Genomic DNA, 17,304 nt, shown 5'->3' with positions numbered 1-17,304 from the left:
CACACTCTTTACAGCAGCCAGGACTGGTTGGCAGCTCCATCACTGCTGTCTCTCCTGCTTCAACCACCAAACATCAGCAGATGTAGTTTGGATAGACAGTCGTTCAGGCTGTAGGCTGTTGTGTAGATAAACTGATCCTGCCTCTCTGTGTGTGTCTGTGTTTGCGCTCATTGTGATTTCTCTGCTTATGGCCGTGAGCCCACAGCTCCTGAAGCAGGACCGCGCACGCTTAAAGCCGCCACTCCCACTACGAACTTCTGGGAAATGTGGCGCAGCTGCTTTGTTTTATCAGTGAACTGAAGTTCTTTGAAAGTTGAACCTGTTCATCAGAAAAAGGATACAATCGTGTTCCTGAGAGCTGCGATTTCACAGAAAAATTTAAAGTGATGAAAGTTTTAATGTGCATGTGAATACTTGCTGAGTGAGTCTGCTGTTTCTACTTCCAGAGTTAGGTGTCTCTCACACACACACACACACACACACACACACACACACACACGCATGCGCGCGCGCACACACACTGACACACACACTGACAGTGAAGACTTGTTGGTTCCTGCTGCAGTCTGTGTCCGACCATCTCGTTGTGCGAGCCTTCCCAGGTCTCAGGTTTTGGTCTCCGGTTTGCAGGAACTGCTCCGACTTTATTTGGTGCTTTAACTGCAGAGATTTCACCTCCTAACCAGCTGCTGTCGTTCGGATCACGGGGACGAACTGACTTTATTCAGCATCATGTTTTTAGCGGAGCTTTTATCTTTGTTCGTCTTTCCTCTGATGATGTTTGCAGTAACAGCAGCACATCAAAACGGTAGGAAATCCTCAATAACTCTGATCATTTCTCACAGAGTCTCCCTGATTCTGTGCTCTGACCTCCTTTATAATTTATACCAGCTGTACATGTCTCCAATACCTTGAATCCAGACTATTGTCTCCCATTCGTGTAATTAAAATGTGATGGCGTGCTGTGAACTGCCTGCTCTCACAGCAGTTTGTGGATCCAGCTGCTCCAGATGTGAACTGACCAAGTGAAAAAACTCACCTACAGTTAAAGACACCGGACATAATCTATGAGCTCTCTTTTTGTTTTTGAGATTTAGTTTGTGTATAACGTCAGACGTTTGTTCTAACATTTGTTTTATGATGAAAGTTTTCTTTAAGGACTTGATTCTGTGATCGTTCCCAAAGATGTGACGGGATTATTTACATTCATTTCATGTTCTTCTGTTAAGATCGGTGGGTTTAAACAAGTATAAGAAAAGAATTCAAACTTTAATCTCAAGTATATAATGTACCTAATAAAGTGACTCACTGGACACTTTATTAGGTACATTGTTCAGCTCTCACTCAATTCTCAAATCACGTTAGCCTTTCTCATTGTTTCCACACACGTCACTGCACCTTGAGGCGGCTGTTGTTGTGATTTTATATAAATAAAATTGAATTGAATGAACTTCTCATCAGAAACAGATCCTGATCCATCACGTTCCTGAATACTTACCAGCATCACATTTGTGCTTCCAGTCAAATCACATCAGTGTGACGCTGAAACTGCCTCTCAGGACAAAGCAACATGAACACGTTTATAATAATGTCACACTATTAAGCATCATTAAGGTCATTCATTGTTTATACGGCATACTCCTCTGTAGCATGTCATTATGAATACAGATTGTTTTCTGACTATGATCATTACCACAGATGAATAATCACATCTGTAATTAGAGGTGACATACTAAGAAGGAGGAGTGATTTATAGACGAATTGGCAGAGGTGGGACCAAGTCATTGTTTTGCAAGTCTCAAGTAAGTCTCAAGTCTTTATCCTCAAGTCACAAGTCAAGTCTCAAGTCACTGGTGTAAAAGTCCGAGTAAAGTCTCAAGTCTGAAACTTTGAATTTCAAGTCCTTTCGAGTCTTTAAAAAACAAAAACAATTTGTTGCACCTCTATAAAATGCAGCTCAATTAAACCTAGCTCCAAGAATAATTTTCACCGACAGTTCTGAGATAAGCTGCATGTTATTCTTGGATGCGCTTGTAGGACCAGCTTTAAAAAAGCATGACAAAAAAATTACACACATGAAAACCAGACAGTACCATCAACGTAGCCTGGACAACATTTGCTAGTTAGATGAAGTCATGATCTCATCGTAGCAAAAGAGAACCTACTTACTTTATGCAACTTCAGCTGTCGGACAAAGTTGGAAGTTGTTCCATCTCTGTCTGGGATTCTCTGCTTGCATGTTTTGCATATTGCATTTCATTTTTTTGTTGACTACTTCATAGTTTATGTACCTGAAAAAAATAACTCCTTGCAGCATTTTTGAGCGTTTTTTTTTTCTTCTTAAAAAAAATCTGGTTAATTTGATTGGCTGTGCTACAGCTCACCCACACATACGTACGGAGTGTGGTTGGAATAAATGAATGAATGAATTGAATTAATGGTGCACATTTTCTATATAACTCATTCACTGCCATTGACGTCTATAGACGTCAATTACGTTTTTCAATGGGAGGGGCTAGAATACAACCTCGGGCAGCTTGTCAGTGAACATCAGACTGCTTGAAATGTATTTTTCACAAAAAGCTCGTTTTCTCCCTTTTTGTGGTCAAAACAGGCATTTTTGGTGGAACCCACCTCTCTTCTACAGCTGATTACTAAAGAATGGAAAATGGTAGAAACAAGCTTTTTTTTTGGATGGAAGAAGAGAGTCTGTTCTTCATTTTGGTTGGTTCAGCGTTTATATGATCATAACACACAGTTTCCTGTGGCTCTTCAAAAATGAGTAAAAATGCTCAAAAACCCTGGCAGTGAATGAGATAATATGTGTGTTAAATTTTAGAGATGGGGTGAAATATCAAGTCTTTTCAAGTAAACCGGTTCAAGTCCAATTCAAGTCCCAGGTCACTGGTGTAAAAGTCCAAGTCACAGTCTTAGAACATTTTTTCAAGTCAAGTCTAAAGTCATAAAATTAATGACTCGCGTCTGACTCGAGTCCAAGTCATGTGACTCGAGTCCACACCTCTGTGAATTGGTGAATGATGAATTAAGCACTTTCTAATAGCTTACTAATAACATAATGATACTTAATGATGCTTAATAGAGAGACATTATTAAAGTGCTGCTGACACGTTCTCAGAAGAGGTGCAGCTGTAAAAAATAGAAACACAGACTCTCAGTCTTGTGTCACAGGTGCCTGACATGGCACTGTAATTACACACGAGCATATGCTATATGCTATATATATATATTCACCTACCACTTTATTAGGTACACCTGGCATGTGTTGGGTAGCACCCATTTTTGCTTTCAGAGTTTGATTCATTCTTTGTGTCACAGATTCAGAACAAACTGCTCGTTGGTTTCCGGTTTAGAAATGAAGAAATGTTTATAGTTTAACTGCATACAACATCTGTGTATTAATATAAAATAGAAAACATTTTCTTAAATGAAAAATATATAAATAATCTCATGTACAGTCAAAGGTCAAAGTCAAATAAAATAATATATCTTCAATCTGAACTAAGGCATAAAAAATGTAGCTTGACTCTTCTTAGAAAGCTTGCTGACATTAAGAGGAGTCAAGTACTATTAATTTATAATAATATTTCAGTATCCACTTTAACCACCCTCAGCTCAGTGTCTCAGAGTCGTCTGTGTACATTTTTACTGGCTTTTAAAACCAAACTTTTATTTTATATTTTCAAATATTCACGCAGTTTGATCAATAAAATATTTTAACTAATTTCACTTTTAATCTAAAAAATGGTATGAAAGACAAATATAGTCTAGTACACCTCATGCCCCCCTTTAGACTCGCCCCTGTTCTCCATGTAAAACAGGACGGCTGCTGTCGGCGAGCTGCATCATTTAAGCGTCTCAAAGACTGAGGTGACAGGTCATCTGCATGTGTGTAAAACAAACATCGGAGGATGGAGCAGCTACAAAGTTTGCTTTTCTGCATGTTAGAGTTTGATGATCAGGAGCTTTGATGAAGGACTTTAAAGGTTTTAATGTTGATCACAGAACAGATTTGTATCTTTAAATCAGCCTGAGCTCTTCGTCTCAGTCTTCACTGTGTGTAAATTCCACGTTAAACTATCGCAGCCTCATCATCACTGCTACTGCTTATCAGTGTTTCTGTTTATAAGTGGAGGCTGTTTGGCTTTGATGTTGTCAGACCTTTTTCTGACAAGCTGCCCAAAAATATGTTTGCAGGTGTGTTTTTTAGTCACAAATACGGGTTAAACACTCGTTACAGATCCGAGCAATAAACAAAGCATCGAAAGAATTCATGTTGACAATTTTTTATTGAATTTACAGTTTTTCTTGATTGACTTGCCTGTTGCATGACAGCAAAGTCCAAATTTTCCAAACAGTTAAGACACAGGCACAAACTCATCATCAAAGTGACACATTTGGTTTGCAAAAGATGTTTTTGACTGAAAAAACAAACGTTTGTGATGAGCTGTGAGACTCAGACGAGTGGATCAACACACTAGCAGATGTCTTCAGCAGTGAAGCCTGTGCAGGAACAATATGAGTGTGTGTGATGTGCTGGAGGAATGTGATGTTTTAATACTTATCTCTGAATGATCTGCATTTGTTCTGTGTTTAAACATAATGATTTAAATATGTTTCATTCTTCAGGGCGAGGAACCGTCGTGGTGGCTGTATCTGAAGGAAACTACATCATCTTGCCGTGCTCGCTCAGCTCCCAGGAGAGCCTCGTACGAACGCGCTTTCACTGGAAGAAAGACGATGAGCGGGAGGTGTTTGTGTACGACGCCGGCCTCCATCATAATAACAGACGTTCAGGTCAAGACGAGCACTTCAGAGGACGCGTGTCACACTTTTCAGACCAGCTGAAGTTTGGTAACGCCTCCATCATCCTCAGAAACACCAAGGTGGCCGACAGTGGAGACTACACCTGTGATTTTCCATTTCATCAGCCGGACAGAGAAACATTTAACGTCACCCTGGTTGTTGGTGAGTCTTTCATTTCTGCAATCATCCTAAGAAGTTATTCCAACCTTAAACAGTATGGAGTGTCCACTTTCTCCTGCTGTGTTCACAGGTGCAGCTCCGAAGCCGTTTGTTGGGATCCTGAACATCAGCGAGGTCGGGGTGCAGCTGAAGTGTGAGGTCAGAGGTGCTTCTCCAAAGCTGAGAGTAGAGTGGAGGGACAGCGATGGGAACATCCTTCCTGCTGAGGAGCCACAGGTGTCACGCACAGGAGAGCGCTATGACATCACCCTCCTCACCACGGTGACCAGGACAAACAGCAGCCTCTTCCACTGTGTAGCCACGCAGGAGGAGCTCAGCCACCGAGCTGCTGACGAGATCTTTGTTCCAGGTTTGATTCCCGCTCATCATGTTTCAGTCTGTGATGCTGATGTTTGTATGTTTTAAACAATGCTGTGAAAAAGTATTTATCTTCCTTCCTGATTTCATTGTTTTTTGCATATTTGTCACATTTAGATGTTTCAGATCATCAAACAAATATAAATAACAAAGTAATACAAAAGGTAGTTTTTAGATTATTTATCCAAACACAGACACACACTGTGATTAGGCAAATCTTTTGGAAAGCTGAGTTTAATTTTCCTATTTTAAGCATTAATGCTGCCAGAGCTGAAAACCAGAAATGAATAAAAAAAGACAAAAAACTTTTCTGAAAAAGTGAATTAGACCAAAATCTGACAAAGCAGCGCATCATGAAAGAGAAGCTGAGACAAGTCAGTGACATCTATCGGTGATGTTTGGGTACAAACCCATGTTTAAGGCTTTATGGTTCACACAGAGAGTCATTATCTACCAATTAACAGGAGTTGGAAAAGTGGTGAAGCAGGAGTCGCCGACCTTCCAAAGTTACTCTGAGAGCACATCGGTGGCTCATCCAGGAGGTCAGTAAAGAACCCAGAACAACAGGCAGCTTGTGTCAGTTTAGGAGAACAGACCAGAAAATCCTCCACACTGATGTGACGCACTGTTCATCAGTTATCACAGACGCCTGAGCGCTGCAGAGGGAAATACAAGCACCTGTTTTCACACAGGTTAAAGGTCAGGGTAGGACGTTTTTGTTCCTTTAATAAATAAAAACATCACTTAAAAAATCTTATTTTCTGTTTAGCTTATAAAATAAAACATCAGGAAGGAAAAAAAACGTTTTCACAGACGTGTTTGTATTTTTTCATTGATCACAGACGCTGATCTTATTTCTGTGGGTTGAAACTAAACCTGACCTTTAGTGTAACAGCTGGATTGTGTCGTGTGTTTCAGCCCAGCTGTTTGAGTCCTGCCGTGGAGACACCGTGCTCATAGTTTCATTTGTTTCTGGGATTCTTTCTGCGCTCGTCGTTTTGTCTCTCTGTGTGTGTTTCATCTACACTACAGCGTAACTCGCCTTTAAAGGTACGTTTGAACATATTCACACCTGTGGACCTCGTCAAGAATGATGCAGTAACAAATAATAGAGACATGAATGAATAAATGACCAGAGAAAGAAAAGCTGACCTCAAGCTGTCAAACAAAAGTCACACTGAGTTTGTTTATTTTGTTTTTTAATGTCCAAAAAGTATCAGATGAGGGAACGGTGAGGGAACGGTTAGGGAATGGTTAGGGAACAGTGAGGGAACAGTGAGGGAACGGTTAGCGAACAGTGAGGGAACGGTGAGGGAACAGTGAGGGAATGGTTAGAGAATGGTTAGGGAACGGTGAGGGAACAGTGAGGGAACAGTGAGGGAACGGTTAGGGAACAGTGAGGGAACGGTGAGGGAACGGTTAGGGAACAGTGAGGGAACAGTGAGGGAACGGTTAGCAAACAGTGAGGGAACGGTGAGGGAACAGTGAGGGAACGGTTAGGGAATGGTTAGGGAATGGTTAGGGAACGGTGAGGGAACGGTTAGGGAACAGTGAGGGAATGGTGAGGGAATGGTGTGCAGAGTTCCTGTTTGAAGTACAGATGTATTCATGATAACATGTTTTTATTCTGACCAACAGAATTTATTGTGTTTTGTTGTTTTAACATAATAAAAATTCTCATCTTCACAGGACCAACATTCTTCATGTGTATGTGTGATTTTAAAAGCAGACTTTATGTAATAAGTACTTTTATTTCCTGTTTGCAGCTTCTCAGTGAAACCAGAGACACGATGTTTCTGTGAGGCTGATTTACAGCAGACTCCAGGCTCCAGAACAAAGTTACTGAGGAAAACAGATTCATACCTCAGTGAACTGAAATCCTGAAATCCTACGTTTCCTTTGTCTTTATGTTGATGCAGCTTATTACAGGGAAGGAAATACTCTTGCTTTAATTTATGCCATCTTTTTTAATTGCATTGAGAAGCAGTGCTTTCTATGATGATCATGAAATGTGAAAACAGACACTGCATTTGACATGTTGTTATCAGGAAGTGAACTGTGAAGCACGCGAAAGTGCAGCTGGTTTTAATTCTGTTCGGTCCTGTTACAGGACGTCTGTGAATGTTTTTAGTGTTTGTGCTCCCAGAACTACTGCTCTCATTATTATTATTATTGTATGTTTCATGTCTGCAGACAGACGGTCTCGGTCATTAGTCACACAGAAGATCGTTTCACAGGTCGTCCCATCTCAAATCAAACAAACAAACAAACAATTTGAAAACATGAACGTTGTGCTGTTTATAGACGTGTCTGGGTCTATGTTGAATTGCCTTTTTAAAATTCTGTCACTATAAAAACTGTTCAAGATCCTTTAAATTTAATATCTGATGCAACGACTGGAGCCCCACTCCTAAAGATCCATATTCACAGAGCCATGTTTACAAATGTGCACATATACAGTAACTAACTGTGGCTGTGTGCAAAATGTACCTCTGCTGTGTAATGTACAACCTTCTTTTCAAAACACGTGTTAGAGGCTTCCTCCTCATCATCATCATTGCCCCTCCCACCTCCCATCCTCTGCCCAGTGTTTTTCTGATGAAGGCAACAAGCAGAAACATGTCGATTGAGTAATTCAGTCGTTCTTGTTCCCACGATGCTGCTCGAGCTTTACCTTCTTTAGGCTATAGCTCTTCTCCATGCACCTTGAGTACAAGTGAAGTTGTGCCAGAGATCTTTGTGTTGCCACGGATGTCGTCCTGATCACATCAGCTCCAGTTTTATGTTTTTACAGAGAAACAGACGCTCAGAGCTCCACATGCAAGTTTGATGTGGTCCAAGGATGAGCGAAGTCCCTGTTTTTTACTGTTATTTAGTCTGTGCTGATACTTTCGCTTCCACTCTGTGGAGGCTTGATGCTCAGGACTTTTAAACATTAGTTTTCTCCTTTTTGTTGGTGAAATGAATGAATGAACTTTCTTGTGGGACAACTAGTGCCTTCATGCTCATGAAAAAACATGAAACATTGTCTCAACTTAAAAATAAAACCTTTTCCAAACTCTGTCTTTTCGTTTTTACAGTTAGTTTCCCTTCTTGTTGATGATGTTTCTGTTAGAACAAAGAGCTGTGTCAGCTTTTTTAGCGTCTGTTCTTAAATGCTGAATATTATTCCATCTTTCATCCTGCAGTCAGCTGTAAAACATCTCAACTCTACATCACAGGCTGACTAAATGTTGCTTTGTTCGCTTTATTTAGAGTTTGATTTTACTCAGACTTCTGCACATCACTCAATGAATTTATGAATATTAAATGCAGTGCTTTTCTGGCGCCCTCTAGTGTCCAAAACTCCAGCATGCAGCAAACAACAATGAGCTAATGAATTAAATGCAGCCTTTACTGGTCCATTAGAAAGACTGGAAGTCTCCTTCTCTCTGTGAGTTGTGCTGGCCTGTGTCCTGCGGTCCTCCTTGCAGGCTGTCCTGTCCCTTCACCTGGCTCTCTGGTTTGGGGTGGGTGCCTCTTTCTTCCAGGATTGTTGGGGGTCCGGGAGTCTGGGGCTCGGGTATCCTGCGCCTTTGGGGGTGGGCCTTGGCACCTGGGTTGTGCTGGCTGGTGCCCTACCTGGCCTTCGGGTCTGTTCACTGTCCCTTGGTGTCTGCGGTGTTCGAGGCCCTTCTCTCTGGGTGCCCTTACTACGTCTGTGGGGTGGGGATGTGCTTGTTGGCTTATACTTGATCTCTGTGGTGACTTTAGACACTGGTGCAGACTTTCATTGTTTCTCAGAAAAAACAGAGACATCTGGTCTTCTTGGCTTTGTGGTCTTTGCTATTGGTCACGACCAATCTGGGGCTTCTGGGCTTTATGGTGTTTGTGTTCCAGTGATTTGGGCGAGCTTGATCGGGGTGGAGTTGTTCATGCAGGACAAGTTACCACACTACCAGGTGTTACACCAGTGTACTGTATAAAGAGCTAAGAGAAAAAAAATGGAGAGGTGGCGAATGATGCTTTAAAATAACATTGATTGTCAGACGCCCCAACCTATTACTGTCATGTGAGCCGAGCGCTGCTCACTCTTAAATTCTTTTCTGCATCCCCCCCCCCCACACACACACAAAAGAATAAAGTACTATAAATGAAATGTGTATTTTTATTCTTTCCACCTTCTTACATTTTTTTTGCCTTAGTGTGGGAGACACGTGGAGCTTGAGTTCTTCATTACCTCAAAATCCTCCTTGATTTTATTCAGCTGAGTTTAAATAATGACTTTGATAATGACAGCGTCGGGCTGCTGTCTGAATGTAACAGTAACAGAATCACGTTTCAGCAGCTTTCATTCAGCCGTCCACATGTTGGTCAGATATTTAAGATATTTGTGGTTTTTGTTTGTGGTTTTGGAAGGATGAGGACCGGAGGTGGACTCTGATCAGAACCTGTACAGGTATAAATCTTCTCTGGACTCATGCCTTCTGTGTTTATTGGGCGGCGCCCTGCATTAATTCTTGCAACGGGCCTGCGCATGTTTAAACGTGACATGCCCACAGTGAACTAGGAAATGTGATGCTGTTTTGTTTCAGTGAACTGCACTTCTCTGGAAACAGGCGGTTTTTGCATGTTCCTCTGTCATCCAACCAGCTCGACCGACGGACAGGATGTAACAGCTCTAACGTGATGCATGCATGAAAAATGTGAAGTAATGAAAGGTTGACTCCACGGGTGACGATGGTCTGCACTGCATAGATTTTTCTCTCCAGTCTGTTAAGGCAGAGTTTCACACACACACACACACACACACACACACACACACACACACACACACACACACACACACACACACACACCAGGGAAGACCTGCTCACATTCCTGCTCCAGCCTGAGTCACACCGGACTCAACGACTCGTGAACTCCTGGGATCTTTTTGGATTTCATTTTTTGGGGATTTGCAGGAAGTGCTCACTCACTTTTAGAGATTTAAGCTGCTGCTGTTTGGATCGCAGGGAGGAACAGACTTTATTCAGCAACATGTTTTTATCGGAGCTTTTATCTCTGAGCCTCTTCCCTCTGACGGTGTCTGCGGTAACAGCAGGACATGAAAACGGTAAGAAATCATCAGTAGCTGTGATCACAGCGTCTCCCTGAGAGTTTGCTCCGACCTCCTTTTAAGTGAACAAACTCAGAGCTTCACAGCAACGGTTCAAACTCACCTGCAGTCAAAGACACAAGCCTTCCTGCATTTTTGTTACGGTGTAAATATTAATTAAAAAATTATATTTATAGTCACATATAATAAATGCTCACTTCAGAGAGAAGGGAAGAATGAGTCTTAGTCTAAGTTTGTCTGTTTTATATTCCACTTTTAAAATTCAATTTTATTTAATTCAATAAAAGGTCAGATGAACAGGATCAAATTTTGGGATTTACTTACCTGAATAATTGCATTAAAACATCCAGTGAGCTGCAGTTGTCTGGGTTCCTTCATGATGTCAGAGAAGAATGGCGAGGAAGGCAACTCTAATAACCTCTCGTTACAACTAAAGTGGGCAGAAGAGCATCTCTGAACACACTTTGGACCTTGTAGATGGGCTGCAGCAGCAGAGGACCACACTGGGGCTCGCTGTCAGCAAAGAACAGGAAACTGAGGCTAAACTGAGCAAACAGCAGAATAGAAAAACGTTGCCTGGTGTGATGAGACTTTATTTCTGCTGCCATGTTTAGATGGCAGGTCAGAATATGGCGTAAATAAAAGAAAGCATGGCTCCATCCTTCCTGGTATCGTTCCAGCTGCTGGTGGTGTGGGTCTCTGTACCAGCGTCATTACAACTCCACGCTGCCTACCTGAGTTTTGTTGCTGACCGTGTTTATCGATGAATGACTACAGTGCACCATCTCCTGATGGCTGCTTGAACAGGACAGCACTTAAGGCTTAAAGAAGCTTAAACCATCTCCAACTGGTTTCTCGAACATGACGATAAGATCAGTGTACTCGAATGACCTCCACAGTCACCAGATCTCAGTCCAGCAGAGCACCTTTGGGCTGTGGTATAATAGGAGATTCACATCATGTAAGAAAAGCTGACAAAGCTGCAGCAGCTGTGTGATGCTAACACGTCAACATGGACCAGAACCTCTGAGAAGTTAGCTTGTTGACTCTGCGCCATTAACAGCTCTGAAGGTAAAGATGGTCCAACTGAATAAGAGCAAGGTTTCCCTGATAAAGCTGCTGTAGGAGGCATGCATGCTTTGTGGATTGCTAATGTTTGGTTTCTATGTTTGGTTGTGGGGTGTGTGCTCCACAGGTAAAGGTGATCACACTCGCCTGTTCACTTCACCTGGGGTTGGACGAACATGAAGTGAGCACAGGAGGAGTCTGTGTGCTTGATGGTTTTCCTGTCCTGGTGTTTGGCATGTTTGAAATAAACAGGAGTGCATCCAGTTTATTTTTCATCTCATGCTAACTTCCTTAAATGATTTGGTCATGTGACTCAAATGCTGAATAAAACTGTTTTCTAACTCGGTTATAAACTGTTGTTGCAGTTGAGATGACGTGTTTACGAGCTACTTATTTTAGATTTAGCTCTGAATTATTCATGTTTTGTTCTCATGAGGTTTAAACTGTGATTCATTCTTTAGGAACCGTCGTGGTGGTGGCATCTGAAGGAAGTTACATCATCTTGCCGTGCTCGCTCAGCTCCCAGGAGAGCCTCGAACGAACGCGCTTTGATTGGAGGAAAAGCGACGACAGGGAGGTGTTTGTGTACGATGCTGGACTTCATTACAACAACGGCCTGCGAGGTCAAGACGAGCACTTCAGAGGACGCGTGTCACACTTTTCAGACCAGCTGAAGTTTGGTAACGCCTCCATCATCATCAGAAACACCAAGGTGGCCGACAGTGGAGGCTACACCTGTGATTTTCCATTTCATCAGCCGGACAGAGAAACATTTAACGTCACCCTGGTTGTTGGTGAGTCTTTCATTTCTGAAAACAAACCAAAGACCAAGTGTAACAAGCGAAGCACACGTGAACTTTTATAACAGACAAGAGGTGAAATATTCCTTCTTTACCACAATACTGATATAAAAACTTTATACTGATTTGATATCAGTAATATTTGGTGTTTTCTGCTGTTAATGACAAAAGTGTATCGATCATGCTCCACACTCTTAGTGCTGTTAGTGTTGGCTCAAACAACCCTTTGTGGGGAAAGTGACCGCAGATATTTATCTCCTGATGCCTCTGCTTGTTCTCGGGATAAGAACAGGGTGTGTTCAGACAGGCTGGCTGGTAGGAAAACAAATCAGCAGAAACAAATCTTATTCTACATTCCTCAGATTCAACAGTCCTGTGTCCTGTAACCCACTTCAGACGTGTCATGAAGCAGGAACAACAACAATGCAGAACTTTTCCCTGTTTCACTGAAGTCAGTTTTAAGCTGATTTGCTTGTTGTGACTCGTGTTTCCTGCTGCTGTGTTCACAGGTGCAGCTCCGAAGCCGTTTGTTGGGATCCTGAACATCAGCGAGGTCGGGGTGCAGCTGAAGTGTGAGGTCAGAGGTGCTTCTCCAAAGCCTAAAGTAGAGTGGAGGGACAGCGATGGGAACATCCTTCCTGCTGAGGAGCCACAGGTGTCACGCACAGGAGAGCGCTATGACATCACCCTCCTCACCACGGTGACCAGGACAAACACAAACCACTTCCTCTGTGCAGCCACGCAGGAGGAGCTCAGCCACCGAGCTGCTGACGAGATCTTTGTTCCAGGTTTGATTCCCGCTCATCATGTTTCAGTCTGTGAATGATGCTGTTTTCATTAATGTGCTTTTCGTTGATCACAGACTAAATTGTGGATGTCATGGAGACTCGTGTTGACAGCAGGCTGGTGTCGTGTGTTTCAGACCAGCTGTTTGAGTCGTGCGGTGGAGACATCGTGCTCATAGTTTCATTTGTTTGTGGAATTCTCTCTGCGGTCGTGCTGATAGCTGTGTACGTGTGTTTCCTCTACTTTACCGTCTAATCGTCCATGAAGGTGCGTTTGAAAGATGGATTATATCAACATGTCTGTAATCTGCAGACATGACTGTACCGCGGATATTAATTTTTGTTTTATTATCTTATTCACAGCTTCTTTTTTGTTGGGTCTTTTATTCTGTGTGTGTGTGTGTGTGTGTGTGTGTGTGTGTGTGTGTGTGTGTGTGTGTGTGTGTGTGTGTGTGTGTGTGAGTGATGTTGCCTTAAATATAATTTATTTGTCATGAGGAAGTTTCACTGAGCATATTCACATCAGTTTGTGTGTTGTGTGTTTGATTGTTCTGGAAGGTAAAGCAGGAACTTGATGTGTTCAGGTTCAGGTTGATTGTCTGCAGTTTCACACGTTGATGTTTTGTACGTTTTTAATCGTGAACCCAGGAAAAATAGGAGTTGCTACAGAAACAAAGCAAAGTTATGTGAATGATTAAATGACCAAAGAAAGAAAAATATTTATGCGAGCTCTTTTTGCAAAATCACATTTTTGGTTTATTTGTTGTTGTTTTAATGACCAAAATGAAAAGTATCAGATTCGGGAAGTTTGCATCGTGCCGTGATGTGTTTAAAACAGGGATGATGGGGACAGGAGGTTAACTGGTGTGAGTGTCTGTGTTGGCCCTGTGACAGACTGCTGATCTGTCCTGGGTTAACCCCGCCTCTCGGCCTATGGATGCTGGGATAGACTCCACCCCCTGCGTCTCTGAGGAGGATGAGCAGAGGAGGAGGGATAGTTGTTTCTCCTGCTAACAGGTGATGTGTGACTTGTTGAGTTTCTTTATTGAAACTTGGAGTCATGAACATATTATAGATGCAGAATAATAAGCTTCACAGCTGCTTCTGCTCACTGAGTTCATTACTAACATTAAAATCTTTAGAGTTAAAGAGTTTCACTCACAGTCCAGTGGCTTTACAGTTTTTTTACAGACGCTAGGACACATTTCTCAATACTTAGGTCACGTTTGCAAAACTCCTCACACAGTGAGCACAACAGAAGTCTATGTGGGCTAAACTGAGGACCAGTTATCATTGTTTTGGCACAAAATGCATTCAATGACTACATCTCTCAAATTTCATGAATCATCTTCTCACTCAGACACAACAACTGCCAAAACTCTTTGTACGTACAGGACACTTTGCATGTGCTTACATACTGTTTTCAAAACTGTTAAACTCATGGTCAAAACAATAACACAATGCAAAACTTAAAAAGACAGCAAAATCCAACAGCAATATTTTATTGAAACATATTTTAAATCTAAAAATGCAGTTTAACCAGCCACAGCTGATTCTCATTGTGGATGAACATCTACACAGGTGTTACTGTTAATTTTTCAACTCCTTCAATTCTGGCAGCCAGAAGATTATTTCCTAGGTGTGTTGCCCAAGATGACATAAGATGTGATGTGGATGAGAACCTGTGGCCAAATGGAGAAGACCGAGTAGATTAGCATTACTACTGTATGTGTATCAGTGGATGGTGTGTATACAAATTCTTGTATTTTGGGATTACTTAGTGCAAAAAAATAAAAATACATAAACAAATATTAACGAATTCTGCATGATGTCTGATTCATTCCAGTAACATATATTGAAATTATAAACAGAGATGTGTCCTTGTTTTACACAGGAAAACACTGTAATGCTACATGTTGTTAGTGTTTTTTAGGTCATTGTTTTGTGGGTGACAAAGTGTGTTTGTCGGCTGTCAACCTTTGCTAGTGTTCTGGAAGAATGAGGTTATTTGAGACCTGAATGAAGTGTTTTGGTAGTTGTAGTGCATTTTGAATGTGAAATGAACTGCTTTGCCAAGCTGACGGTCAGTTAGGAGGATTGTGTGAAGAGTTTTGCAAACGTGACCTAAGTATTGAGAAATGTGTCCTAGCGTCTGTAAAAAACTGTAAATGAGATGCTGATAACTCATCTTTTTGGGAGCTCCATTTATCACATGTATGTGTTGATGTAAAAGTTGCTTTTGTGTAATATTTACTTTGATCTCTTGTTTGCAGATTCTTGGAGAAACCAGAGTGATGATCCTTCTAAGGATCCTTGTAACGGTGACACCGAGCTGCCACATCAGACACTCAGAAGAAACTTACTGATTCTAAGTTCAGGACAACAGATTCATGCGTCAGTGAAATGAAATCTTTACTTTTACTCTTGTCTCATATTGAGTCAGCGTGAAGGAAATGCTGCTGTTTTATATTTATTTTAAAATGATGGCTCATGATGAAATGAATGTTTTTTATTGTCACATGAAGCAGTGACTTCCATGATGATCATGAAACATGAAACATGATCATGGCTGTTGTTACTGGGAAATGAACACTAAGCTGCAGTAACGTCCAGCTTTGCTCTGCACTTTAACGTTTGTGCTCTCACACTGTCATTACCTTATGAATGCTACGTCTTATATCTGCAGTCAGATAATGTTAACCATCATTACACAGCAGACTCTCGTGCTGTTTCATTTAATTAAGACAAATATGGCCATCATCTTTTATTCATTCTCTTATTTCTCTATGTGCAGATTTGAAATTTTGTATAAAATCTTTCCTTCTAATTTAAAGATTATTTGCTGCTGTTCAGAAACCTGAAGTAGAGTAGCAGGACAGTGATGGAAGCATCCTTCCTAATGAGGAAGTTGTACTTTTACTGAGCAAGTCTTGACTTATATGTGTATGTCTATCACTTGTATTCTTCTTTCTAAAGTCTTTAAAAGAAGACATTTTCTGTCCTTACACCTGACCGTTTACTTAAGCCACGTATGACTGACCCGTGAATCTTTCAAGCCTAAATTGTAACCGTGTGTGTGTACATGGGTACGTTTATCTCTGAGGTATAGCACTTCTTTTTTAACTCCCAAAAGTCAAAAAATGTAACTACAAACAGTTCAGACGAAGGCATTTCTGTGTTTTTCACTGACTGATCAAAGAAAAACTAATGATGATCAAAAATGTAAAAATAAATAAATAAATAAATAAAATCTGAGGTTTAAATAAATTGTTCTCTTTGTGTGTCTGCAGCTCAGACGCAGTCTCATACACTCAGCCCAAACTCCAGACTCAGATGATTTCCCTCGTTTTGTTTTCACTGATTCGTTTACAGTGCAGGGACTAACGTGTTGTTAAGTAAAGTGTTACAGTAACTACATTATTATTGTGGTAACGAGCACGGTAACTAGTTATTATGCCAAAATCAGGAACCCGTCAATCGTTACTGGGATTTAGAGTCGTTATAGGGCTTTGGAGTTGACGTAACGCCGCAATGCATTGTGGGAGCGCAGCACCATATTGGCAGGCCACGACTCAAAGATTCCCTCAAGATTCAAGACTCAAAACTCTTTATTTGTTGCATGCATAGTCATACAAGTACAACACGCAGTGAAATGTATCCTGACCTGCTCCTCGACTGTGCAAAAGAGGGAGAGAAGAACATTATGTGCATTAAGAATATATACATGGGGGACATTATGTGCAGTAGTAGATTTGTATGCAGCAAGTACGTTAATTATGTGCAGTAAATGAATTAAATAAACATCAACACGTTTCAGAAACTGGAGCAACTCAAATTAATCCAGATATAATTAAGAATCAGACAAAAATCCTCTTGTTAAATGTCAGAGGTCCAAAACACATAATTAGTGTCTTCTCAGGTCCCTCAAGACTATCCAGAACAGAAGAGCAGGAAGTATGTGTGTACTACAGCTGTTTTTATAATCATACATCCAGTCAGTCGTTTCTGGACTTCACATATTTCAGTTCATGGTGTGATTGAGTTGTTATTTCTTTGTCAGGTTAATTGTAATGATTCTGGTTATAATTGTTCGTGCATGTTAAGATTATATGTCTCAGTACTTTGATACTATGTTGCTAAGATATTTAATATAAGATATTTAGCACTAAGTTAATAGCAGCGGCCATAATCC

At 41.2% G+C, this 17,304-nt stretch overlaps 2 protein-coding genes across 3 annotated transcripts; both read left to right on the top strand.

Annotated features, from left to right (window-relative positions):
• The first annotated feature begins 579 nt into the window (after window positions 1-579).
• LOC309706617 (butyrophilin-like protein 1) lies at window positions 580-8,419 on the top strand. Its single transcript, XM_082533315.1, has 5 exons — window positions 580-808; window positions 4,648-4,986; window positions 5,075-5,353; window positions 6,280-6,411; window positions 7,128-8,419. Exons 1-4 carry the CDS (start codon window positions 733-735, stop codon window positions 6,396-6,398), a joined length of 813 nt encoding a protein of 270 aa, XP_082389441.1. The 5' UTR covers window positions 580-732; the 3' UTR covers window positions 6,399-6,411; window positions 7,128-8,419.
• A 1,505-nt stretch (window positions 8,420-9,924) lies between these two features.
• Window positions 9,925-16,316, top strand: LOC309706618 (putative butyrophilin subfamily 2 member A3). 2 transcript variants are annotated; one of them, XM_082533316.1, is made up of 6 exons: window positions 9,925-10,456; window positions 11,989-12,321; window positions 12,837-13,115; window positions 13,250-13,380; window positions 13,476-14,129; window positions 15,386-16,316. In XM_082533316.1, exons 1-4 carry the CDS (start codon window positions 10,381-10,383, stop codon window positions 13,366-13,368), a joined length of 807 nt encoding a protein of 268 aa, XP_082389442.1. In that variant the 5' UTR covers window positions 9,925-10,380; the 3' UTR covers window positions 13,369-13,380; window positions 13,476-14,129; window positions 15,386-16,316. The 2 variants fall into 2 exon arrangements, with proteins under 2 accessions (XP_082389442.1, XP_082389443.1); XM_082533317.1 differs by lacking the exons at window positions 13,476-14,129; window positions 15,386-16,316 and having other exon boundaries at window positions 13,190-13,367.
• The last annotated feature ends 988 nt before the right edge of the window (window positions 16,317-17,304 follow it).

The sequence above is a fragment of the Aulonocara stuartgranti genome (assembly GCF_965226115.1).
Source record: "Aulonocara stuartgranti genome assembly, chromosome: 5".
Classification (NCBI taxonomy): Eukaryota; Metazoa; Chordata; class Actinopteri; order Cichliformes; family Cichlidae; genus Aulonocara; species Aulonocara stuartgranti.
The sequence above is the reverse complement of the archived record's forward strand: the minus strand, read 5'-3'. Positions and strand labels throughout refer to the sequence as shown.